At 36.8% G+C, this 26,174-nt stretch overlaps 1 protein-coding gene across 3 annotated transcripts in view; it reads right to left on the reverse strand.

Annotated features, from left to right (window-relative positions):
• Positions 1 to 16,045: 16,045 nt before the first annotated feature.
• Positions 16,046 to 26,174, reverse strand: part of ARL15 (ADP ribosylation factor like GTPase 15) — a 213,162-nt gene continuing 203,033 nt past the window's right edge. For 2 of the 3 annotated variants that reach the window (XM_030467922.1, XM_030467920.1), the window contains one exon: positions 16,064 to 19,889. In XM_030467922.1, the coding sequence (XP_030323782.1) occupies positions 19,737 to 19,889 (153 nt within the window). In that variant the 3' untranslated portion in view covers positions 16,064 to 19,736. Of the gene's footprint in view, positions 19,890 to 26,174 lie in introns of all 3 variants that reach the window. The other variant, XM_030467924.1, reaches the window with a different exon arrangement.

Consider the following 26,174-nt stretch of genomic DNA (forward strand, 5'->3'; position numbering starts at 1 on the left):
CTTTACTCACGTATTTCTAACTTAAAAGAAAACATTTTTTCCCCTCAGCTCTTCAGAGATTTTCACCTTGTCAGTTCAGCTTGGAAACTGAATAATAGTATTATTCATTTCTACCATCCTCTTTTCTATTATCAATAGCTTTGTTCACCCTAAAACAAGCTCCAGAAGATAACAAAGCAAGTGGCTACTTTAAGTACATCTATTTAAAAGACAAACTTTAAAACTTTAAAAAAAAAAAAAAAAAAAAAAAGAAAAGTCATGGGCTCTGCCAATACTTAAATCAGTAGCAGTTCTTCAACCCTAGGTGAAAACACCTAAGTCAGCGACAATTTCGCAATAGATCTTCCTTGACATTTTATTTTGGTGAATTTTCAAAGGAAGATCAAATATTGCATTCATGCTTTCTTCCAGTTGACCCAGTGGCTTTTCTAGTAGCAGCACACCTGGCAGACCCTTCTGTAGTCTGCAGAAAGTCTTCTCCATCAGCACTGGGGCTTGGCTGCTGGTTTACCATTCCGCTCAGCAGGCTCTCCTTGAGCAACCCTCTTACTGCCTGGTGCCAGGATTTTCATCTGCACTCTCTAGACTGTTCTGTCACCAGCTCAGCAAGGATTGAGGAATGACTCTGCCTTCCAGAAAGGACTCTGTCCTTCACAGATGTTCATAAAGATCTTTTCAAAACTCTCTACCACTTACTTACCCGTAATTTATTTTATTCTTGACCTGTAAGAAAGGTTTTCTTACCCAGCAATTATTACAAAGCTTCATAACCTTCCTCCATAACTGCGTTAATGAAGCTCTCTCTCCTGAAGTCTTGGAAGATCCTCAGATACTCCTTCTCCTGTAAAATGTAAGTGAGCTATTCTCATATCTTTGTCCATAATTTCACACACAGTCTTTGTGTTTTACCAGCAGCCACCCACTTTACGGCTGATACTTTACCAGCACACACATATAGAGTCTGTTCCCCCCGTTTACTACAACATTTACCCTACACACATTCACATTCCAAGGAATCACAGTTGCTTAAAGTAAAGACATACCACAAGTCTGATGAGATAATGCTTTCCCCCTAGTAACTGCCTTTCTCCAAATAATATATTATGTACATGTAGGAATTTATAAATATAAAGCAATCCATTTTCACACCAGCTGAGATAGACTGGCAGGTTTTGTTGCTTCTTGTCCTCTCTACAGGGAAAGTAGAATTTCTTTTAAAGTATTGGACTTCTACCTATTTCACAAAACATCAATTATGAAAGAAGAAATTATATCATATATAAATTTTCCTTGGACTCAAGGTGTGGAATATGCATATGTATGTATGCATAAAGACAGACACACACCTCTTTAATTGCATACAAAAATGTTTTTCCTCAGTACCTGTGAGCAGCCAGACCATTAGAAATACAGAGAGTAGAACAAAGAAAATCACATAGTTTCTAAGTGTGACCAGCTTATGCAAGATGTAATCATTGTTGGGGCCACTAAAAATTGCATGACCAGCAATGATTTATTAGTAGCAAAGAATCCAGGGAAATACTCCCCTCTAAATTATTGTTTCTCTGGCTCTAAGCATTCAATAAATTCCCATCCTGAGCCAGGGAATTTATTTCTCCTCTTCTTTATATTTGCCTATGTTTCACATTATCATTCACTGAATATACTGGAACATAGCATTACTTTTCTTGATCTGCAGATTCAAAAGCTTTTATACCTTCCCCTTTGACTCTCCTCCATTTGGAATTTCACAAATAAACCAGTCATTAGTATTCACATAATGAACTTCACTTTTTCTTGGTGTTAAATAATAGTTATATATTTTTTAAATGAGAAGACAGAGTAGCACGAATTCTCTAACTTCTCACTAGGCTGAAAGGGCTGAAATGTGTCTTTTTCTTGTTTACACAGCACATTTTCTCCCTTTCTTTTAGAAAATATATAAAAGTGTAATGGACAATTTGCCATTGTGATAGCTTAAGAGTAGATCAGAAAAATATCTTAAAAAGTGAAAAAATATCTTAAAAAATCATTTTGTCTGAAAATACACCACCCTCCTGCCACCAATTATTTTTATTAACAACTTAAAATCCCTTATGGAAGTTTTGTTTTAGTTTTCTTGTTTTTGTACTAATTCCTTCAGTTCTAGAAAAACAGAGAAGGAAGTGTTTGTCATAAAGCTCCAAAAAGAACAGGTAAAGTTACTTGGCTCTGAAACAACCCTCACTAAGAACTATCTCCTGTTGCCTAAGTGATAACTACATGGCAGAATTGATAAGCCATTGGTTCCAGGGTTGGTCAAAATCAAGTTTATCTGGTCTGTGAATTCACTGAAGATGTTATCAAACAGAGTGAGAACTGGGGCATCTGCTAATTGCCACTTTGAGAAAAGGGGACAGATTTCAGAGGCTCAATCCACGAAGGTAAACACTGTTGTTTCATGGTGGCCTTTGTGGAATTACTTCTAATCAATAGAAAAAGAGATGTGACCCTACTATTGTCCCACCAATTAAGGCAATGAAACATCACAAAAAATGAAATTTCCAAAACTCAGTCAATTTATGTTTCACTGACAAAGACAGAGAAAGAGATTCTGTTGTATGATAAGTCTAGAGATGGGCAAGGGAGAAGCAGAAAAATATCTGCCAGACCATGGGTGGGATGGCCCAGGTAAAACAAAGAAATACATACTGCTTGAGACAACAAATCATTAATTGGGTCTTCTGCTTTAGTTTTTAATATTTAGTCATGATGGTCTGGACACTCTTGGTTTTGTACCCATGACAATACTGGCACTTGACTCTTACACTTGACTCTTTTTTTCCTTTTTTTTTGCTAAGATGCTAGACAAGTTCATCTTTTGAAAATTAGTACATGTGACTAAATACACAATGATAAAAGCACTTATATTATTTCCATAAATTCCCCTGACAGCCATTTCAATGCAAATTGAGCAGAAAGAAACCCTGTTTAAATGAATTAACAAGGAAAGACAGCATGTGGGGGGAGAAATGTGACTGAATACAGACAGATTAGATGTAACCTCTTAAAAATAGAGGTTCATATTCAACAGAACTGAAAAGGTATCTTTAACACCATTATTTAGGGTTAAAGGCCTCCTCAGCTTGTTTATCCAACTTGAGTCCACCGATACAGTCAAGATAGTGAAACATGCTTCATCTATCCAATACTTAAAACCAGGGACTGCCTGTTATGAGTTGGCTTTCTTTTCTTTTGTTTCCATGAACAAAACAAACAGCAATCTCTTAATTGAAATGATAACAGCACAAAATTTCAATCATCCAGCACAAAAACTGTGTCATATGTTTAGACTCTTCAGCAAACATATCTCCCTTCGGTGAGGTGCTGTGATTGTGCTTGCCTGGTGTGTGTAGTCTGTAGAAGATAGATGAATATTAGAAGATTTACAATAAATCTACACTTAATCAGTCAACCAGTTTATTTTAGCTTGAAAACTGTGAAGTAAGACAAACGTTTATAAAACTTCAGAGTGTGGTTGATAATTTAGATGAGGTTTTTCTGAGAAAGGGATACAATGCTCAGTGCAAATGTTGCTCTTGGTAATGTTTCTCTGAATTGCCATAGTGAAAACTGAGGGTACAGTACTGCTGCTAACTCTAGGGCATATGAAGATCAAGAGAGAAGGGTACGGTAGGGAGAATATTATTATTCCTATAAAACCACTACTAAAGCAACCAGATGGAGCCTGCAGGTTCACCTGTGTATTAGTCACCCTAAAGCATTGTACTGGAAAGGGCTGGTACAGGGAAATTAATCTTCTATTAGGTAGTTTGGAGAAAACTTCAGAAGGAAACCAGAAGGAAACTAGGCATATAATGTTAACACATAAAATCTCATCAATAAATCAAATTTTTCTGCAGACCCTTTCAGATGATGAAGACCAGTAGGTAGATGAAAAACACAATGAAAAACCAAGAGGCAAGAAATGGCACTGGTGATTCACGGTTTGGTATTATTACTGCTCAATTGCTATTCAGCTCTGGTGAGTCAGGGATAACTGTACAGATGGGTATATCATCTTCAGAAAAGACATAAAATTATGGCACACCTAATTTGTGAGCATATTTTCATTTAAAAATAGGTTACTTAATCTTAAATAACTTACTTTTAAAGAAGAAGACTTAATCCCTGTTGTTATTTTTCCAATAAAACTAGAAATAGTTCAAAATAACCAGAGTTAAAATAGCCACATAAACCCATTTGGTTTGAACAGAAACAGTTTGATGGAACCACAGTACAGAGTTCCATAATTAAGGTTATAGACAAATCTGAACTTCATATTGCCTCAAAATTATAAACTAATTGATTTGAGTTATAGTAAGAAAAATGATACATTTACATATCAACATAAACTATCCATAAATCTGAGATAGTTGGTAGTATAATCTAATCCAATGGCAATACTGTTTTTTTAACTGTAATAGAACAGATTCTAATTTTTGAATATATATTCTGTCTTTGTGTCTGACCAGGTTTGAGTTCCTTTTTTTTCATATGATATATGTGAATATTTAGCTACAACTGAAAGGCATGAACTACATCCCATAGATCCTTTCTTTTTTAAAATACATCAAAAAGACAAAGCCATAATATATTAACTACTTAGACAAAAGGGTCTTTAAAATTAGTCTTTCATGAAAGCCCTCATTCAATCATGTTCTTACTGTGAGCCAAGACATAAGTATACAATTCCTGTATCAAGTGGAATTACACTAATGCATACACTGCCTCCATCTCTGGCAACATTAAAATCCAAGTTATGACACCTTATCTTCTCTGAAACAGCTACAGAACAGAGTCATTCAGTTTTCATGGTAAAACAGAATTACATGTTAGTTGTTACTGATAAAATCAAGCCCCTCGTTACCAGATGGATTTGTTTGAGCTAACAAAGTGAAAGTGCCTTGGGAAACTTGACATGAAAATGCTAAAGCCTTCTTTTGCTGATCTCATCTTTGCAAAGCCTGAGTTGCAAATGGATAGCACTGCAGTAAGAACCTACGTTCAAAGATCAGCTTTGCTTCAGAGTCCAGACGATGTTCAAGTCAAAATATTTCTGCATTTGATCTTTCTTTCTGCAAAATGGAAAGAAAAAACTCCTCTCTTTTGTAAACGATGATTGGAGGCTTTATTCTGTGGGCTTGTAAAGCTATTTGGACAACAAAGGAGAAAGAGCCATAGGGGAATAACAAAGCCAAGATGTTCCAACAACAGAAAACCACGGCATTGATTAAATATTAGCGAGAGGAGAAGAAGTGATAGAAATAGATTAACTACCAGTAAATCAGACAAAACATCCTCCCTAGAGAGCTAACAGCTAGCACTGCCCAGACAGACATTCAAGGGCATTTTGTAAAACGTAGATAAAAATTGGGAAATATTGACACAGCTTCATCTATTTTAACTGTTGTTCTGTCTGGAAAGCAAGACCATTTAACTACAGGTCATGTAGCAGCCACTGTCTAAAAACATGTATAGTTAATTACATTCACCTGTGTTCATGTCATGAGTGAATCTCAGTACAGGATGGGTCTGGGCTCCTGTTACAGAGGCAGTGGAGATTCTGTGGAAGGCTCCAGATATAACTGGCAGCCTTAAAAGACTTAATACTCCCAACATTAAATTGTATGTCAGATTCTAAAATTATCCCTTTTCTCAGAAAGATGTCAATAGCTTGAAAGGGGGAGAGGGAATCTGAGGTGAATTACTCAAGAAAACATTTAGCAGAATGATTTTGAATTGTTGTCTGGCAATGGTCTGGTCAGAGCTATTGGCATTGTACCATGCTTACAAAGGAGAGAAGGATAAGCTGTGATGCTAATCAACCTTTGTACTGAATTGCACCACAGACATCAACCAAGAAAATGCTTCCTGCAGCCACTCAGAGGTAACCACTCAAGGAATTTCCCAGCCGCATACTAGGGCCTTACAAAAAGGAGGGCCCTTTTAAGGGTCTTGTAGGGTTTCTATGTTTACAGCTGAATAGGTAAGATGAGGATCAATGCTCTGTACTGGACAGTTTCTGAGTAGGCACTAGAACTACCTATTCAGAGGATTGCATGGTGGCCTTGAAATGAAAACAAAAAAAAAGTAAACTTGCCTGCTCTGGGGAGACAAGGCAATCAGAGTAAATTGGCCATCCAGAGAGAAGAAATTCACCTCTTCTATGCAAGTTTGAGCTATGAGCCCTGAACACTATTATCAAGGTCCAGGGTATTGTTTTCAGGTTCTGGAAAAAGAAACTAATTCTGTTTCTCAGAAACATTTGTCCTAAGTGAGGGAATAGTGAGTGATACCCATCATCCCCTTTAGTTATAAATCTGCCCAGTTCACCCTGCATTCAGTCACTTCTGTGGAAATGCTCCCTTGCTCCAAATACCTCTGCTGTCTTTTTGTCCATTGAAGACTTGTCATCCACTGGAGACTCTTTCCGTTCTGTGTTAATGCTGCAGACATGAAGAGAACTCACAGATGAAGGATAAAAGGTATAACTCCCATCTTTTCTGAGACCATCATCATTATGGTCACCACATTTTGGAAAAACAAAAGTTGTTAAGTGCCTTTAAGAGGGTTAATTGACTGCTTTATCTGAATTGTGGGCCAGTTATGCCCTAATGCTGACATTGGGGATAACTGCAGGGGGATGGGGAATTTTACTGACGATGAAATCTAAACCACGTACTGTTTGGAAAGATGTATTTCAAAGGGAGACCAAGAAATCAAGATAAATTTAAAAGTTTCAAAATAAAGTCAATTACAGATAAGTGTATCTGATACTTAAGAAATGCTGATAACAGGATATCATGTTTACATTCTCTGGAACTTCAGTGTAATATTTTTTATCGCTTTTCAACATATTTCCTCCAAGTGCCATTTTGAGCCTGCAACACTCTTTAACCAAGTTACGTTAGTAATATTTTTGTCTATAAATTTCCTATTCTCTTTAAGAAACTGAACCTGGTATACAGAATACAGACATACAGATCAGACACTCCTCAGTGAGAGCAAGTCACTTCCACATATAAGGAAAAGCGCCAGAAATTCTGAAGGAGAAGTAATTATTGTAACATTCCATGTATTTCAGTTATAACATTCCATAAGTGATTAAATGAAAGAGCTAATTTGTAACTAGCCACAGATAGAAGTAAACTTTCCTCATAGGAAACTTTAAAATGGGGAAAAGAATGATGGCATTTACCTTAACATATGTAGGCCTACATATCTCAGTACAGTGGTGGTATCCAACAAGCTTATCTGCACTCCCACTTGACTCTACATCTGTCCAGCTGCCCAGGAGAATGAAGCATCTGGAAAGGTTGAATAGGCCAAGGGAGTTTACTCGTGTTTTTCAATGTTACTGAGAAAACTTACTGGAGAGAGGTGTTTTTTTCCCTTGCATCTCTTTGCATTAAATAAAAACATATTGTACGTTATTCAAACAGCCTGAGATATGTTTTTTTCACTAGGATTGCTGAAATGAATTTGTTTGCTTCTGAGAACCCTGAATGCAAGGGAAATAATATGAGAGGGCATAATACGAGGGTTAGTACCGAGCAGCAGTTGTAGACAAAAATAAAAACAGGGCTCTGATAGAACAGATTTCAGCAGAAAATGCTTTCTGAACAAGTTCATACCATTTCCCTTGAAAAATCACCCTCTTATAAACTGAGGGGATTGATTCTGTCTTGTGACAGAAAGCATGGTAATAGTTCAAAGTTGTGTGAGGGGAGCTTTAGATTGGACATTAGGAAGTATTTCTTTACAGAGAGGTTAATCAGAGACTGGAACAGGCTTCCTAGGGAGTTGGTCAATGCCCAAGCCTATCAGTCTTTAAGAGGCATTTGGACAATGCTTCTTGATAATACTCTTCAGCTTTTTCTCAGCTCTGATGTTGCCAGGAAGCTGGACTAGATGATTGTTGTAGGTCCCTTTTAACCAAAATATACTGTTCTATTCTACCTATGAAAAAATCATAATCAGGGCAAAATTAGCAAAGAATAGCAAAAAATTAGCAAAGAATAAACCAACTTTTAAAAGTATTGCTAAAAAAAAAGAAAAAAAAGGAAAAATATTTTTGTGTTCTTTAAAGATCAAGTATTACAAGGAAAATCTTGCTCACAAACATTGCTGAATTGCAGAAACCTGATCTGTTTTCTTTACTACAATGTTACTAACCCATGAAGTGGTCAGATGTACAGGTCTGGTTATTTGGTTTAAAAGTCAGCAAAAAATATGTCATTAGAGAAATCACTTGTACTTTGACTAAAACCAGTTGGTGGTATTCTCCAAGTCCTAATACCTCTAGTTTAATAATTGTGAGAACTGAATAGATTTTGTAAATCAATGAGTCCACCAGGATTTCTAGGGCAGGATGTTTCACCTGCCAAGTGGTTTCTCTTTGCCTGGAAGAGGAGAGTTAGCTTTCCTGCCTTATTATCCTTTCAATTGTTTTCTCAAATATAAATAGCATAGTGCAAAAAAGGAAATTATTTCTTCTGCAGCTATGGAGGAAGATATATAAATAAAAACCTAGCAGTCCTGTATTTGAACACCCAGAGGGTAACTTCTGTATCATTGATTTAACTATGGCAATAAATGAATATTTCTGGATCAATCTTGAACCATGACTGAAAGGCACAACAATTATCACAGTTAAGGTCAACTCTGGAGGCTCATATTCAAACTAGTTGCTCGTTTACTGTTGAAATTGGTTTGACATTGAAACAGAGAACTTTGCAAAATATTTAAGGAAATAATCTTACATATTCTAATTTAGAATGGCTGCTACACTTGATACTGTTAAAGACTTTTTTAAAAGTAACATGTTCAAGCAGACAGGCTTTTGCAAGTTTAATTTTAATAAACAATGCAACAAATTTTTATTGCTTTTCATATGCTAGAGTTGTACATATTAAGTCCAAAAACCAGCTTGGTTCTCGTCCTTTAATATAGGTGGAAATGCTGACCTATGAAGATACATCACTACAGAACATTTTTCCACTTATAAAAACAACTGTTAAACCAATTTTTCCCCCTAAAAAGAGAAACAGACTGGTTTTTTTCCACATCTATAGGAATTCAAAGCATCTCATTTAGAATCAAATGCTATTACTTTAAATAAAGAATAACAGCATCTTTCCTTACTTAAACAGTGTGTTCCAGGGTTGTGTCAGTGAGGACAACCTAATGATCCAAAGGTTCATTTGCAGGTAATGTATTTTGCAGATACAGTACTCAGCTACAAGCAATATCAGAAAAATAATTTACACATCAGTTAGTCACTACCAGGCTTGCTGGGCTGAAACTAGTCCAAACCTAAAAAAGGGGTCAGTTTTCAACATTTAAACCAGATCATAAACTTTCCCAAATTTGATTGCTTGTAACAGCAAAAATTCTAGTTTCCATACTACCCAGCAGTTTCCCTTTTTGAAGAGGCATCTGTGCAATACCCAAAGTACTTAGAAACTGCTTTATACCACTCTGGGTGGAGGTGGGTAGCACAAAGGTTAGAGGCTATGTCTTTATATGCCAGTAAAGTCATGAGCCCTATAGCTGCCAGAAAACTGCGCGCTCTGGTGTACTTGATCACTTTGCAGAAGCTATAGCACCCCTAAAAACCTGTATCCAAAGCATGGCCAAAGCAGCAGCACAACACTATCACATCCATGGAGAGGCTCAGACCCAAGGAAGGTCAAGAGATAGGACTAAAATGTAAGAATTTCTTGTTAGATTTATTTGACTATGTTTGCTTTGGAAGTCAAAAAGCTGTATTGCTTCAGGATGTTGTTGAGCAGAGATGTTCCAGGAGTCATAGTGCTGTAGTTAACAGTGTGTGAGCTCTGAGCTCACCGACTCCCTGAAGAGGGCCACATGCTTGTGTTTCCTTCATGTCCTGATCTTCTTGGGGGCACGCACTGTTTTGCACTTGGGGCACAAAATGCAGTCTCAGTGAAAGTATTTTTGAAGTGTTTTCTAAGTTTTGATAGCATTTTTGTGAGTGAGAAACACTCTCTCCCTAAACCTAGAAAAATGAGGAGAACTTTGTGTGAAGAAACACAGGACAGTGAGAAATGAGGACATTGAAAATGGCTTCCCATGCCCCAAACCCAAACCTGTTGCCACTTAAACCAGCTTTGAAACTTATTTTCCTCCTCACCTTGCACTTCTGAGCTACCAACACTACCAGGCCCTTCCTGGCATGTGATTCATGGTGCAGCCCCTCGGCAGCCACCGGGAGCCCATCTGGCTGGCTCCGATCCAGGTGCTTCTGAGCCAGGATGGTCCACCCAAAACCCCAGGGCGGGCCAGACACTGTAACACAGGGTACTTCTTGGAGAGAATCAGTAGGCAGGTCTGAGGGGCTGCGGGAAGCAGGGTTTGCCCCGGGGGAGGGGAGCCTTTCCACATGTTTCCTCAGGCTGTCCGAGACCCGGGCTTTGATCTGCCCGGGATGACAGTGCCGGCAAACTGCCTCCCATTCAAATGAATCTGACAGACAGTTGGGAGACATTCCTCAAAGGGTCACCAGCAAAGGGCTGCAAAGGAAGGTTGCTCCAGCCCATGCTTCTTTATAATGTCTCCTCACTGACTCATCTGTCTGCAGAGCAGGCCTGCTGTCATTTCCCCCCACATCCAGGCTCAATTTGTATGCAAATCCTCCCTCATTTGTTCTTGATCCCTTCAGAAAGGACAAATTTAGGATAATAACTGTAATTGCTTTAAGAATATGAAAAACCTGGCACCTTTATGGGACCAACAATCAAAGACAGAAATTGTAACAGCATGACAGGTGTGGAGGCATGCCACCATTACTGATTTTCCCATTTCAGTGTTTCTTTCATTGTCTTGAAAAGTGCGAATCTGGTGAGGCAGGCATGGCTGGCTTGTGGCTCTGGAAGGCCACGCAGCTTGTACCAAGTCAGATGGAGCTCCATCACCAGAGGCAGAGTGCTGGTGAGATGCAGGCTCCACCAGGACTGGGCTGGGGGGGGAGATGTGAGCCAGCATGACCCACTGTCAGGATCTCCTGAGACTATGTCCCCTCAGCTCCGTGGCAGACATACCGAATGCCTTATGTTGGCTCTGCCATAGGTTTAGGCAGATGGAGATCCCTGCTTCCCATTAAAGAGATGGAGGGTTCAGTGTCATTTGCAGTGGTGGCCTGTATCTCCAGTTACACTGTAACTCTCTTGCTCAACTGGACCACATTTGTTCCTGGCAACTTTTCCTGGTTTATTTCTGAGATTACTAAGTGAATCTTCATTTTCAGAATCAGACGGAACAGGACATGTTTGATCTTGGTTTTTAGCTATACTCAAACCTCATTGACTACCAGTTACATTTTCTAATTACTATTTTCATTGTAACCTCATGAAACAGAACTTCAGAGCTATTCCTCCTGTAGTAGCCCCTGCTTTATTAAACTCATCATCACAGATCAGTTATTGCACGAAGCACAGTCCCTATCCAAAATATGCAAATACAGCAATACAAAAGGTGGTGAGAAATGGGTCTTCATGCATACTCTTGTGGAAAGAGGACATAATACTGTGTCTGATATGGAGAAAACTGGAGATTTACCTGTCCTTTTGAGTGCAAGGGAAGTCTGGAGCTGCCTCAACACTCTGAGGAGATGCTTGCATGACACAGGAGAGATGCATGTAAGCGTGTGTGACCACTGACAGTTTTTTAAAATATTGAATGCAGGTAGGAATTAAAGGGATAAAATCAGTAACTGCAAATAGTGGTTACACCTTCTTGAGGCCTTAATCATCTTAGAAGTGAAGTGGTTCTTACAGCTGTAAGAATGCTTGAGAAAATGCTAATCACCAGTATGTAGGTAGTATAAAATGCCAGACTTCATAGAAGAAAGAGTTCCTTTATATTTGAACCAAAACTAAACACAAAACTGCCTTCTGAATTTCTCACAAGTAACCAGAACAGACGCACCACCTGAAAATAGTTTTATGGGAGATTTCTTCTCAGCATGGAGAATAAAAAACTGAGAGATTACCTCTCTACAAATATCATATACATTTTCTTTAATGTCTAGGTTACTGATACATCCACATATGAAACCAGCACAGAATATTTGACCTTGTTATTAAAATTCTTCTGATATTAAAAGGAAGTACTTAAAGTAAGGGAGATACTTACATAGCACATAATTGCAGAATCCTATAGTACTGGCACCGCTCAGTGGGGACAGGCCTGAATGGAAACCTCATGCACGTCATATCAAGAAAAGAAAATAAATAAACAAAAAGCTGAAGTTCTCTCTCAGACCTCAGTTACCAGGAATGTTCCTTGTTCTTGAAGATTTGGTGCTTGAGTGTTTGATGCACTTCGTGATACAGAAAAAAAAGGAAAAAAAAAACCAAAAAACCAAAAAGCTAAGCTCTCTTTAGCCTAAAAGTGAGCACTAAAATCAGCTTGCCATGTGAATGAAATGAGAGATCCCTAAAGAACAAAATCTCAGCAACATCCTGCTATCTTTGGGTAAACATTTGTTTGCAGTATCTTTTAAAAATAATACTGTCGACTTCAGTGATTGACGATTTCACCCCATCTATCACTGACAACTAGAATTATTTTCTCAGCTGTGGATCATGTTAATTGTGGAAGCTAATAGGGAGGAATGTGAGGTAAATGGTCTCAATACCTTTAGTATACATGATGACTTTACCAGACCTGCAGTACTGTATTTACTGTAACCAAAAGGTCATGCTCTATATTTTAAAGGTAAACAGCAAACCTTTTGACATCAGTCACAGTCCTGCAAATCATATATTAAAATATCTTCAGAAAAGGCAATTAGTATTTTTTTTTAAATAAATTTACCTTAGCTTCAGATATTCAAGGAAGGCTTTCAATTTTAACAGATGTGCAAACCAGAAAGGAAACAAGCAGCAAACAGAACAATTCAGTAAAGATGTGCTAGGGTTGTTATAATTTACATTATTGACATGAATGTTCGTTTCTCCTCTGTAGCATGGTATATATTGAGGCAACAATGAGATTGCTTTGTTCATTCCACTATTAAATAAAAAATCAATTTCCCAGCTACTGCGATTTCATTTGGTGTTAATTCTGAATGGTAAAATCGCATTCACGTCCTGACTGTCTAGGTCTTATAGACACCACACATGAGAATGCTATTAACAAAATAATTCTGATTCCATTTTGTAAATAGACATTTGTTTTTATATGCATTAAAAAAAAAACCCCAAACCACAGTTTTTCTGCCTGTTTGGCAGAAATGGCGTCTTTGAAATGTATTTAACATACACTTCAGGTGTATTAGCTTCTCTAAAGTTAGGATATTCGGTATGAAAGCTCACAAATCCTACTCTGAGATGTACATGAAACTTTTGTTTCAATAAAATAGCAAGATGAGTAGTAGTGGAAAATAGTATGTGCTTTCTAGATAATGAGATAAAGTAACACAGGACAGAAAATGCTATTCTAGTATGTGTTAACACAATGAAGAATTAATTAATTTCTGCAGAAGAAATTTGTAGAGTGCCAACCCTAACACACAGCAGGAATAGTTGGTTTAGAGGGATTGTGTCAAAGTTGACAGGCCCAAAATATAACCTACCATAAAATTAAAATTTTTACAAGATGGCCTTTTGATCCTGAAAAGTTTATCAACCTTCTCAATCCAAGACTGTCACATTGTTAAAATTCCGAATGCTTTGCTGTGTGATTGGCCATTAAACTTGGTTTGGTTTTGCAACATGTTTATGCAAGTCATGATTTTGCTCTCTCCTCCATGCTATCTTTGGGACTATGCATATAAAACATAGCTCTTTTGTTTGGGATTTCTGTGATTTAGCATTTCAGTTTGCAGTAATTTCTAATGAGACTATAATATGAGGCTTCTGTACTACAACAGTAAATGTTTTCTTAGCAAAGAGGCAGTTCTTCATGCATGGAAGTTGCCAAACCACAAAAGGATTTATTTTAGTCTTGTTTTACTTAATAAATGCAAATACTTTCCAGTGCACACCAAAATGCAACAAATTATAGTTACATGGCATAGTAATAAAAATGAACAACAGCATTTTGCTATTTAAAGGTGACAGGTAAAAAAAGAAGTGCTGTGATTGGTGGGTTTATTTTTGTCAGTTTTAGCTCACAATCTAATAGTGAGAATTGAGAAAATTTATTATGAATAGGTCATACTTGTATTGCACATGAACATAATAAGTCTGAGCCATACCTCTTCCTTATTAGCATGTGGGTAAGTTCTTAAAAATATGCATAGATCTTCCTATGTGAGGAAATGTTTCTGTGCTTGTAATTACTATAAAAAAGCTTCTCACTACTAATACAGTCTTTACCAAAACCAGGCTATTTTTAGACATTGAGTCTTTCTGGACCCCTTAATAAGTATTATGGTGGGGCATGAATTTTATCATTCCTCTTCTTCAGACCCTCAGTTCTTAATTTTTGTAGTTATGCCAAACCAGCACAGGAGCTTTTGCTAAACAGTTTTGTCAGGATTACTGTAAATCTGACAACCAGGTGATTAAATGATCTCACGTCAGTTCTCCCCACCTTATTGCTATAGATAACTGGAGCTGCACAGACTACTCTTAGCACCAATATTTGAACAACTGATTTTTCCTGACAGTGCAAGGTGGTTAAAAAACTAAGGCATATTTAAGACATCATAAATGGAAGTGCTCAAGGTGCCTACCATATAAACATATGTTTTGAGTCACCATCCCTGGAGGTATTTAAAAGACATGTATATTTGGTACTTGGTATGGTTTAATGGTGGACTTGAAAATCATAGTATTACATTTTCCTGTGAAATCTGGAGAATGAACAAGAAATACATACAGCATACTTTGGCTTCTCTAAATATAGCTGTAAGAAAAGCTGAATATAAGCAGATAGCACTAAGCATGAATGTTTTAGAACTGGTTCGTGTCTCAGCCCTGACCTTCAGTCCAACCTACACAATGGAGTTAGTCAGTTCACCTTTGAGGGCTGAGGATTGGGAAGAAAAATGTTCCTTTAAAATCTTCTCATAGAACAGCATTCAGCAACATTACTTGATTTCACAGCCCCTTTTCAACTGGAAATACTGAAAAAGGTATTTTTTTTTTTTTTTCCCACATAGGTTATGGGACTCTCCCATCCTCATGTTAACCTAGGGCCTGGATGACTAACCCTACAGCTGACACAAACAGATGTTTTTATTTGTTTGAACTATTAGGTCAAAGGGCTAATGAGCTAACGAAAATTCTTTCAAGAGCTATCAACTGAGGAATGATTAGCTGATTTTTCACTTCCTTTTTAGATAAAACAATGTAGTTTTTAAAATATTCTGAGTTTTCAAATCTTTCATTTCCATCCTCATTTTGGTCAAAGGCATATTTAAAAATAGAAACTGAAAAAAAAGCATACCTGTGTAGCTGAATCAGCAACTCCAGTCTGGCTCAGCAGTGATGTACTTTCATCAGCTGTTTCAGCTTTCATTGTGAGAGTCTCTTCTGCTCAGTGTTTAATAGGATAAAACCGAGTTGTCTCAGCAAGCTTTTATTTCTCCCATAGCCTCTTCCTGTAATCAACTTACGTAGATGTTTTTGGTAATGCACTTTGCCTTGGCAATTTATTTAAAAATAATTTCTAGTAATATAAACACATCCCTCTGTTTAATATGGAATAAGTGTACAAAGATTATTCCAGTTTCTGCTCTATCAATAAACCTGCAATATTTTTCAGATATATTTCCAGAGTAACAACATCCTCCTATGGAAAAAAAACCAACCAATTTTTTTAATTTTCTATTTCATACATATCTGTGCGTATGAATGCGTAACTACATGTAAGTTAGCAATGATTACAGAGCAGGGTATTTTTTTCATCTAGGAGTAAAATACTTTACCTCAAAAATTCCAAATCAAGGTAATACACCATACTCCCAAACAAAGTTGCTCAAGAAATCCAAACTCAGCAGGTCAACTCGACACAGTGTTTATTTTTTATTATTTTTTTATTATTTTTTAATTTTTTTGATTGTGGAAATCATGTATAAATCACAAACAGTACAAGTTTACAAGTTCCTCATGTCAGCAGTTGTCCACTTGAATGTGTCAACTTCTGACTATAGACACTGTATTTGTCATATAAAGTCAAGATAATACGGCAGTTAACTAATACTTTTGACTACAGTAAAGATACAAACTTTTGTAATATAAATTAATTGCCATTACAAAAGGCAACTGTATTAACTAATACGGTACAAAAATCTGCAACTTCTATAAATATAATGAAATGCAAGAAGTTAAATGAAATAATACATCACAGACTTCTGTATAGCGCATTTGAAGAGGCAAGCTAAATACACACGGAGCATTATACAGCAAGAAAGAATACCAAAACTCACTAAGATTTAACTTTTTTCCATACAAATGCTAGAAGTACAAGTACAGGACACAACGTGGAAGCAGTAAGATTACCAGCTCAGGGTGGTTAGACAAAGAGGTCTTACTGACAAGTTGTAAAGTATTGGGCAGCAGACAGAAGCTTGTCAAAAGCAGCTGTTGTTGGATACTGATTGATAATGTTTTCCTTGTGACGGCTGAGACACTGCAGACAGCCACAGGTCTGAGAAGAAGCCCAATGTGGGTATATACACATACACACACAAAGTAATTTAACAGATGGCTAAAGAACATTAAAGCACAATATCTTTTTTAAAAAGACAATGTTCACTCCTTAATGAACTTGCATGGAAAGTATAGCCTAGTGCCCAAGTTTATTTCACCTAAATGATGAACATCTGAAAAAAACAACCAAAAAACAACACCCAAAAAAACAAATCGAAAAACAAAACAAGAAATCCCCAAACAATTGAGACTGGTCATATGAATAAAAACTGTAGCCAGAGTATCTGTAGCTTACTGTAGCCAGAGAATTCAACAACACTTTAGACAAGGAAGTGTGATGTGAGCCTCTATGAACATTTTTTAATCCCTCTGTAAAAAGGTGAAGGTGTTTAAAGACATCAAAAATTACACATCCATTAAGTCCATCCACAACAGAAAACCACAGAAGAACTACATTCAAAGTAAAGTTAAGCGTTGGTCTTAGCCTTAAGCAGTTATGAGGTATTGTTCAACTTGTAGTGAGGAATGATCGCTGTATTAGTAAGAAAAAGCATATTCAAAATCATTCTGAAAAAAAAAAATCACTGCTCCTGTGCAGTTGGCATTATACTAAAGAAAACAACACTAAGCATCAAAAGGTCCTAGTCTAGGAGGCCACTGGCACATGGCAGAGCCATACTAAAAAGTACTTGGGCCTTTTGCATGTTAGTTATGTAGCACCTCCCAACAGTGCACAGTTGGGAAATCATGATCAAAGTGTAACTTGGAAACTCTAACATTTTTGGACCAGACTCACCGATGGTACAGGTAGGTACGGTTTAAGAATGTAATATAGTTGGGCTTATTTTCATCTGTGTATCTTTGGTCCATAGCTTTAATATGGGAAAGAAGGGGGAAAACAGTGAAAAAAGACAATATCTCTTATGGTCTAAGTAATGCTCAATAAAAAAGCGGTAAAAGCTCCAAATCCCCCTTTCCCCTCACAAGAATGCCTGCCTTCTCTGGGAAACAATTCTTACACACCTTCCCACCACTTATTTGTCATTGTCCCTAAACAGGACAGAAATCTGGGACCTCATGGAAATCTCAGGACAGTAGCCTCTAAGCTCATGGAAGCTAAGAGAGTGTCTGCAACTGCAAATTTGATCCAGTTTCACTTTAAATACAGAGAAAGGAGCCTCCTTAGTCCACACAAGAGAGACTGATGGGCAGCTGGGTCCCATCCAAACAGTACAGAGAGAACTGAACCAACACAGGGCTTCTCTATGTGCTTTAGATTGAACAATTCCAGTTCTAGGATATTTCCAAAGGTATTAGGCGTGAGGTGCTTGACCTTGCGGGATACAGAAGACAAATTAAAGATACCCTTCAGGCTTTCTGCCTAGTCTATCACAAAATTAAACAAGGAGCTTACCATTCTCCTGGTTTCTTTCTGATACTAGCAAGTACAGTGATTATCAGGCCATGCATTTGAGTAGAAATAATTCTGATTAATTCTGAAGGAAGCAGTGCAAGAAAGCAGTGGAAATCAAAAAGCAAACAAAAAAAAACTATTTAATTTTTTTTAAACAAAGAGTATAATTGTAAGTATCAGAGAAATAGTTTTATAAACCTTTAAAAGTTGATTGTTGCTGTTTTCTTATCCCCATAGACAGTAGTGAGAAACTACAATAAACTTCAAACTTAAAAAATAAATGGATATGCTGCTTAAAGCCCCCAAAAAAGGAGTTACAAGTTTCAAAACACAAGCAGAATCAATGAGGAACCACTGACACATAACTATAGTTTGTGTTTACTGACAGTCATGCACGAGGGTAGCTAGATGCACAAGGCACAACACTCAAGGTGTGCACCAGCCCAGAGACTGATCTGCACATACCCTGTTGTGACTAATTTCATGTTGAACCAGTGACCTGGGATGTTTGTTTATTGAACAAAATATTCTGGTATGGTTATCAAAAATCTACAAAAGGCAGCCAAAAAAATCCAAACCTACACTGGGGAAAACTAGGAAAGAGGAAATATGCACTGTGTTACGGAACCAAATGGGATTTTTTCAAATGTATTACAAATTACATTGTTTCCAATGAATACATTTTGTCTGCTAAGTAACATTTAGCCCAGACACAGTTTGAAAGAAGAAGCTAAAATCCGTTGAAAAGACAAGCTTATGGTACAAACACTGCAAGGGCCTTAATTGTGGTATAGTTGCCTTTTCAATGTGACAGTAACAGTACTGCTCTATGAGTAAGTGACAAAGGAAGCAATCCTTATTCAAAAACAGTGATACATCTAACCAGTAGTAAAGCCTCCACAGCTGATTTAACAGAAATTTGCTTCACTTCTCTTACAGAAAACTACTTTCAGTGAAAATTAATTATTTTATATCTAAATATATTGTTACTTAGATCCCCTGTTTATGTCACCTATTTTTCCCAAATACTGTTATCTGCACGTATCTGACTGCTGATTTAACTTTCAGGAAACTTCCAGGAAAAAAACCATTCTGCCCTTGACAAGGTGATGCAGTGACTTTAGAAGAGGAACCAACCAACTTGTCAACTGTGTTTTCACTTACTAGAACTTCAGGACTAACCTTTCCATCGATTAATACTAAACTGCTTACCTTTAAGATATCCTATTAAGGTTGTCAGTAGCTGTGCTTTCCAGACTGCAGGGTCAGTAAACAAGCTAATAGAGATTAGTCTCAGAAATCCTTAAGTCATTAGGTACTTTTTAAAAACCAAGGCAGCAAGAAGTCCTCCTTTACACGCTAAGTTATTTTTGTGCATGTAAAATTCCTATCAAGGATCATCACAATGCAAGAATGCAACATGCAGTGTGCAGAAATAATGGTAAACAAAGAAGAACTCCCTATTTCAGTAGTGTAGATAACTTTACTGGAAATACTTGTGTACCTGATTCACAGAATATTTGAACAAAAGGACATTCTGCACCAACTGTGTATGAACATATTACAGCATTGTCTTGATACCACACCACCATTAAGCTGTGAGCAGAATGTGCAGGTACAGTGATGGCTGAAGAACCACTCTTCTCTCTTGCGTTTCACATTCTTGAAGGCTCGAAGTCTCTCTCTTCTAACAAGTTTATTAGAAGGGAGAAGCTGTCCTTTACTGCCTCCATATCATCCAAGGAGCAGGGCTTAAGAATCCAGCGCTTTCCACGTGCAAGTGGCTCAAGTTCAAAATATTTTTTAATCTAGTGAGGAAAAAAAAAAAAAAAGACAAAATGAAAATGATTAGTATTATAATGACAACTCTTTCTTTCTCACCTAAAAAAACCAAACCAAACCACCAAAAAACCCATGTAGGAAGATCAGGATATTCATTTTTAGAATCTTACCCACAGCTGTTCTTATAATACAGGTTATATGATGTGACCCAAAAGTGTTTTATTTAGGGGTGAGTGACCTAATTGGAAGCTACCATTCTCCCCATATATTTGACAGCCTGGGAGGTCTGGGGAAGAATTATATGGACTTAAGGCAAAGAGCAAAGCACATGAAAAAAGTATTCAAAAACATAGCCAAAACAACAAAAGTGACTAAGAAATTTCAGGTTTTGTTTGTATTTTTATGTTAAAGCTGTTTCATCATGCTCCAGCTGGTAAACAGTAAAGATGCAGAATTTGTGGCCAGACTATTCTAATTATACAAGTGAACTGCCAAAAAAGCACAAATCCTAACTTCCAGTCAAGGTAAGCTATAGAAAAGGGTTTCATGATGACTTTGAGAGCACTAGAAAAACCAAAATTCTTCCAAAATCCGTTATTTTTTCTAAAATTATATACAGAAGACTAGCATACGAATGCAATTAGGATAGTAATAACTATTACACGAGACATCATATTTTTCTGCAACTCTTAGTCAAAATCCTGCACATTCCAGCAGATTTCAGCTGCTCACTAACAGTGCCTAATAATGCCTATAAAGAAGGAAACATTTTAATTAAACTCATTCTATTTTCATTTCTGCACCAACTGCGCATCAAGGATGCATAAGAATATGATATAATATAGAACTAAGTTTAAAGGTGGATAAATCTTGACAAAGTAACTAAGGAAGATGGCATTTCTTGGACAAACCAGTCATCATTGATAGACACCAGCTGTCAAGACAAACACAGACCACAGAAAGACTGAGAAAGAAATTATTTTTATTTAGTAGTATATTCCAATTCCTTTTCAATACAATAGCAAGTATTAGCCTGCAATGTACAAGCACAATACAATGTAGCAAGTACAATATCAAAACATATTTTTTATTCCTCTTTGGAGTAGAATGCAGCCTGCAGGTTATTTTGGTCCACAGATTACTGTTTTTATCAAAATTTTATTCTTTGCTAGCATCTGATCCAAAACTATCTGATCCAAGAGTCTACCCTTGTTTGACTTGTCAAAATAGCCATTTCGTTTCATAGTCCAAAATTATATTCATCAGTACTTGCTATTGTCACCATACCAACCAAAATATTTAGTCCTGACTTAGTTTGCACATTCTTGCTCCTTGTAATTATTGCCAAATATTCTTAATTTTATTTTATCACAGACTGTGCCACAAATATGCACAACAGGAAGAGTTACTTGTATTGTGGTAGGCAGTAGAGGCCCCAGACAGGCAACTGGAGCCACACTGTGTGAGGTTCTATGTGCAGGGGGAATAAAAGGAGAAATAAATAAATAAAAAAGGCTTCGCAAGCCCAAACAAGCTGTAAAACCTTTATGCAGCTCTTGTAGTGTCTACACAACAGTTTGTTTACCTAGTAATGCCTTCTCATAGAGGAAGCTAACTGTAGTTGTTCTAATTCACATAAATCAGAATTCAACTGTGACAATGTGGCAGGAAACATATCTTATTTTTTAGAAAGGAAAAATAAGGACAAAAAATGGTGGTTATGGGAGCTTTGCTTCCCCAGCAAGGATGCAGGTGGAACCTTTTAAAATGTATATCCAGCAAAGTAGAATTGTATAAATAGCAACCTGCAAACATTTGAAAATGAAGCGAGGTATGTGATATTCACTTCCCCTAAAAAAAATTTCAGAAAATGTACAAATTGAAATAAAGATAACTTAAACAACCAGTATTTTAGTATGAGCATATGCACTTTGTTAAATTGCCATCTCAGTGCCATATTAGCATCTGATGTTAACACAGTTATACGTGACTAGAACATAAATGTTTCCAGTAGCTGAAGTGCCACCAATGTGAATTTACCCCCATTAATATAATGACCTAATGGTACTGGTCATGGTACTGCAGAAGCAGGGTAGGAAAGCTCTCTTGCCTGTTTCAGTGCCAGACTCTTCAAATAAGGGGAGGAAGTAAAAGCTGCACAGAACATTAACAAAGCAATAGCAGATAGAGCAGCCTGCTGGAGTTCAGCTGACAAATATGGCTGAGTAAGTTGAGATGTTTCAGACCCACGACCCAGAGATGTCCATCACACCCCCTCTACTGGAAGACTATTGCCATCAGCCCCTTGGGCTCATTGAAGTCTGTCAACTATCTTACTTACACAGAATTAAGGCTATAGATTGCACTGAAATTATTAGGGAAAGGTCATTACATTATAAGAAGCATACTTGGGTTTAAAAGCATTAAGTATCTAGAAACACACACATAAGGACATGATGGCTGTAAACAGACTAGCATTGAGTCTTGTGTGTTTGTGGGCAAGTATGACATTGGATACCAAGGTAGCCTCTAGCCAAGAAAGGCATAAAAGCTTTAAGCTATGTTTCAGTGACTGTAGACACCAAGACAGAATTTCCACTTCAGTAGCAAAACAGCATCAATTGATTAGTGGAACAAAGTTTGCAGATAAATTATTAATTTGGATGCCCAATATCAACTAAAATTTATTTGCTAGATGACTTGTCTCTAAATCCAAATATAGAAAATAACACTAAGTAGCTTAGTAAATAATTAAACTAGAAGTAGCACAGAGGTGATTTCCCACAACCCAAGGGACACTTGGGTTGTAACTATATGTGACTATATTTTCCCATTTTAACGTCAGACCACAGTGGTCCTTCCTTATGTCCAGACCTTTGCAAGCAGGCTTTACATCTCTGAAACTTTTAGAACTAAGTTTAGAACTAAGTTTTTGGATACACGTATTTTCCAATTCACTTAAATTTCTTTCCCTTTTAAGGCAGAAGATATCATTCATTTCTAAAACTAAGTAATTTATTTTTGACTTTAAAAGGAACCCTTTTTTACATACAAGTATTGAAACAACTACATGAAAATAGACCAACACAATCAGATGCCCAACTCATTTATAGAGTTGAGTTTTCCACTGCAATGCTCTCAGCTCTCCATCCGCTTTCATTTCTCTAGTTGCTATCTACCCTGCTGACCACCATTCTCACTCATTTCCTACCAGATTTCATAAGAGAATGCACATTAGTTACCAAAATACCCAAAGGAAGCTGAAACTCTTTGAATACTCACTCACCTAACATGCATTATAAGTAGTAATCAGCAGTAACTGCTTTACAATTTCCTTCAGTTGCGCTGATAAGAAAGGGGTGAGCTCCTAAGAGAATCCCTTTTGTCTTCTCCTCGTGTGTAAACAGTAGAAAGTTTTCTGTCTGTTCATGGATGCCCAAGCAAATCATAAAGACTCTAACATGCTTCAGATATCTGACATATTAGGCATTCATTTACATACTGGCTTTGCATTTTTAAGTGTTAATTTTGGGACTGCTAGATTTTTAAAATACAATCCCAGAAGAAAATACATGGATTAAATGTCCACAATTCTGAGTCTTCTCTACTACTATTTTACAGGGCATCACTGTATGTCTTGGTTCCACATGGGAGCCTTGTTTTATAGAGAAGCTGAAATTATATTTATGCCACATTCTGAAGTCAATAAAATCTAACCATACATGTTTGTAATTATTCCCACTCTTCCTACACTCCACCTTCTAAGTCCTATTCTACTGGCAAAATGCACTAAGCATATGGTTATCAAATGTTGCTAACCTACGTGCTAGAAAAGTCAAGAGGACAATAAAAGGACTGGTGCCCATACCTCAGCTGGTGTAAATTAGTACATCAGTGTGGAACTGATGTTACTAAATTGATATACATAAGCTGAGTAACCAAGCTCTGCTGAAACCTCTTAATGTGTTCTGTTACTGAACTTCACAGAGCCAGTTCACAAAACACATGAACATATGACACACAGGAAAATTTATGTATTGCAGCAAACTATTATAGAGCAATTTCTATCTATTACTCAATATAAAAAAAGGTGATTGAAAGTATTATTTTCCATCTGAATTCAAAATTTTAATACCAAACTTCAACAGCATAAAAAAGTTTTTAACCCACTGTGATTAATCTGCTGTAAGCAAATGAAGACTTCAGGTAGTAACTTACATTGTCAGGCTGTATTTGAATTTAATGGGTAAAATATATTTTTTAAAACATTGCTGTTTTACTGAGCAATTTTACTGGAAAAAAAAAGTAACAACACTTGTATATTATATCTAATCAAGTGTTGCACAGGCATGTCAGTGCCCTTCCTAGTATGATTTTTTTCAAAGACTTTATGGGATTAAGAAAAAACTACTGCAAGAGTACTACTGGTGGAGTTACAAAGTTAATGAAAATAACCTAATTTTCTGAATCTGCTTATTAACCACAATAAGTGCTTCATTCATTTATCCCAAATCTGCATGGACAAGAAATGTGGTAATAATGGGAAACTGGGGTTCTTCATATTCGCACAGAAAGTTTCGTTCTGATGAGATTTCCTTTCCAGATATCATATAAATCTGCATTTTGGAGCAACTTCTTAGAAGGTGCAGGACAGAGAGGCAATTTTGATTGCTGAGTCCAGCAGACAAGTTGCCTGTAACAGTGACCAAAGCATGCACTAATCCAAAATCCTTGGAGAAGAAAAAAAAGCCCAAAGCCCATCACATAACATTAAGTTTTAAAAAGGGAAACTACATAAAATGAATAACTTAAAGAAAGTGAACTGTGCAGCTAAAAAGGTAAAATGCGTGCAGGTGGCATAGAAAAAACATACTGTAATTAGAGGCTCAGAGTATATTTATACTGCTACAGAAGACTTTAAAAGAAACAAAAAAAGCTTTCAACGGTTGCAATAAGGAAAAGGATGGTATTAGAGGTAAAAAAAGTAATGTCTAAAAAAGGAAAACAGAAAACAAAAGAAAGGAAATTCTGGCAAATTACATAGAAACCACAAATGGTGACCAACTAACCATAGAGTGGAACCCATTGCTTAAATCAGCACTGATGCTAAAAAGTAAAATGAAATCCACTGTAGTTTATGTTACTGTGCTGGACTGCAAACTGCAGAGCCTCTTGAGCTACTACAGATACTTTTCTGCTGGCCCAGTTCTGAGTATAGTGATTTATAAGGATGGGTGGAGTCGATCAGTAGCCACTTCATCTTAAATCAACTAGCTCAATACACTTTTGTACGAGAGTTAACACTTTCATGCTTTACCCTACAAATATGCTAGAAAGCACTTTATCTGACACCCCACTTGGCTAAAAAGGACCTCTTGTCTGACCAGAACAGCTGCTCTAACATGCAAAATTGTCAGCAGAAATTTCATTATGTTTATTCTTCCTACAGAGACACTTCATATCCCCCTGACTTCATGTGTGCCTGCTCGTATGCTTCTTCATTACAGTGATCTCATCCATGTCTAGAGGGACCCCTGTAATGTACCTATGTCTCATAAGTACTCCCCCTGAAACACTTATACCTCATATTTATTGCATCCACAAGGAATACCTCTTACGCAACAGGGAGGGGAATGAAAGTGTCTCAGTTGAAGGGAAGGGAGAGTGATATGTTGTGATCTGCAGCAACCTATGCACAAGACTATTCCCAGGAATGTCATTTGAGGTTAAACAACACTGCCAACCATAGGAAATCTCTTAAATTCTAGTTTTTGGAAGCTAAGTATTTCACTGCTACCTGTGAGTTTTATGTGCCACTGAATCCAAGATCTGTGCAAGGTAAGAATTTGCAATCAATTAATTCAGTGCATCTTATGATAATAAAAATTGTGTAACTGAGCTGCTTTTTTATTTTTTTTTAATTTTAAATACAAACTGCCAAAGTAAAAAAAAAAAAAAAAAAAAAAAGGTAGAAAAATAAACCAAGCCTAAGACTGTCTTCTTCAGCATTTCTGTGTGGTGGCAGGGTAAGAACTTTTTCTACACAAGGTTGCAAAACTATTAGAAGCCTTTTTGTACAGGTAATCACAGGTAGTGGTGAATTATTTTACAAATTAATGTTTCTATTTTAATTTTTTTTTAAAACATATTTCACACACTTTCACTGTGTGCTTAGCTTAGTAATAGATCTGGACAATATTTTTTGCTCTTATGTTTTTAAAAAGAGGAATACAGTCACTTTTGCATATATTTCTCAAAAAAATTTACACATTGCTTTGCAGAACAGGCACACCCTCCCATCCTTGCTATAT

This window comes from Calypte anna, chromosome Z, assembly GCF_003957555.1.
Source record: "Calypte anna isolate BGI_N300 chromosome Z, bCalAnn1_v1.p, whole genome shotgun sequence".
NCBI lineage: Eukaryota > Metazoa > Chordata > Aves > Apodiformes > Trochilidae > Calypte > Calypte anna.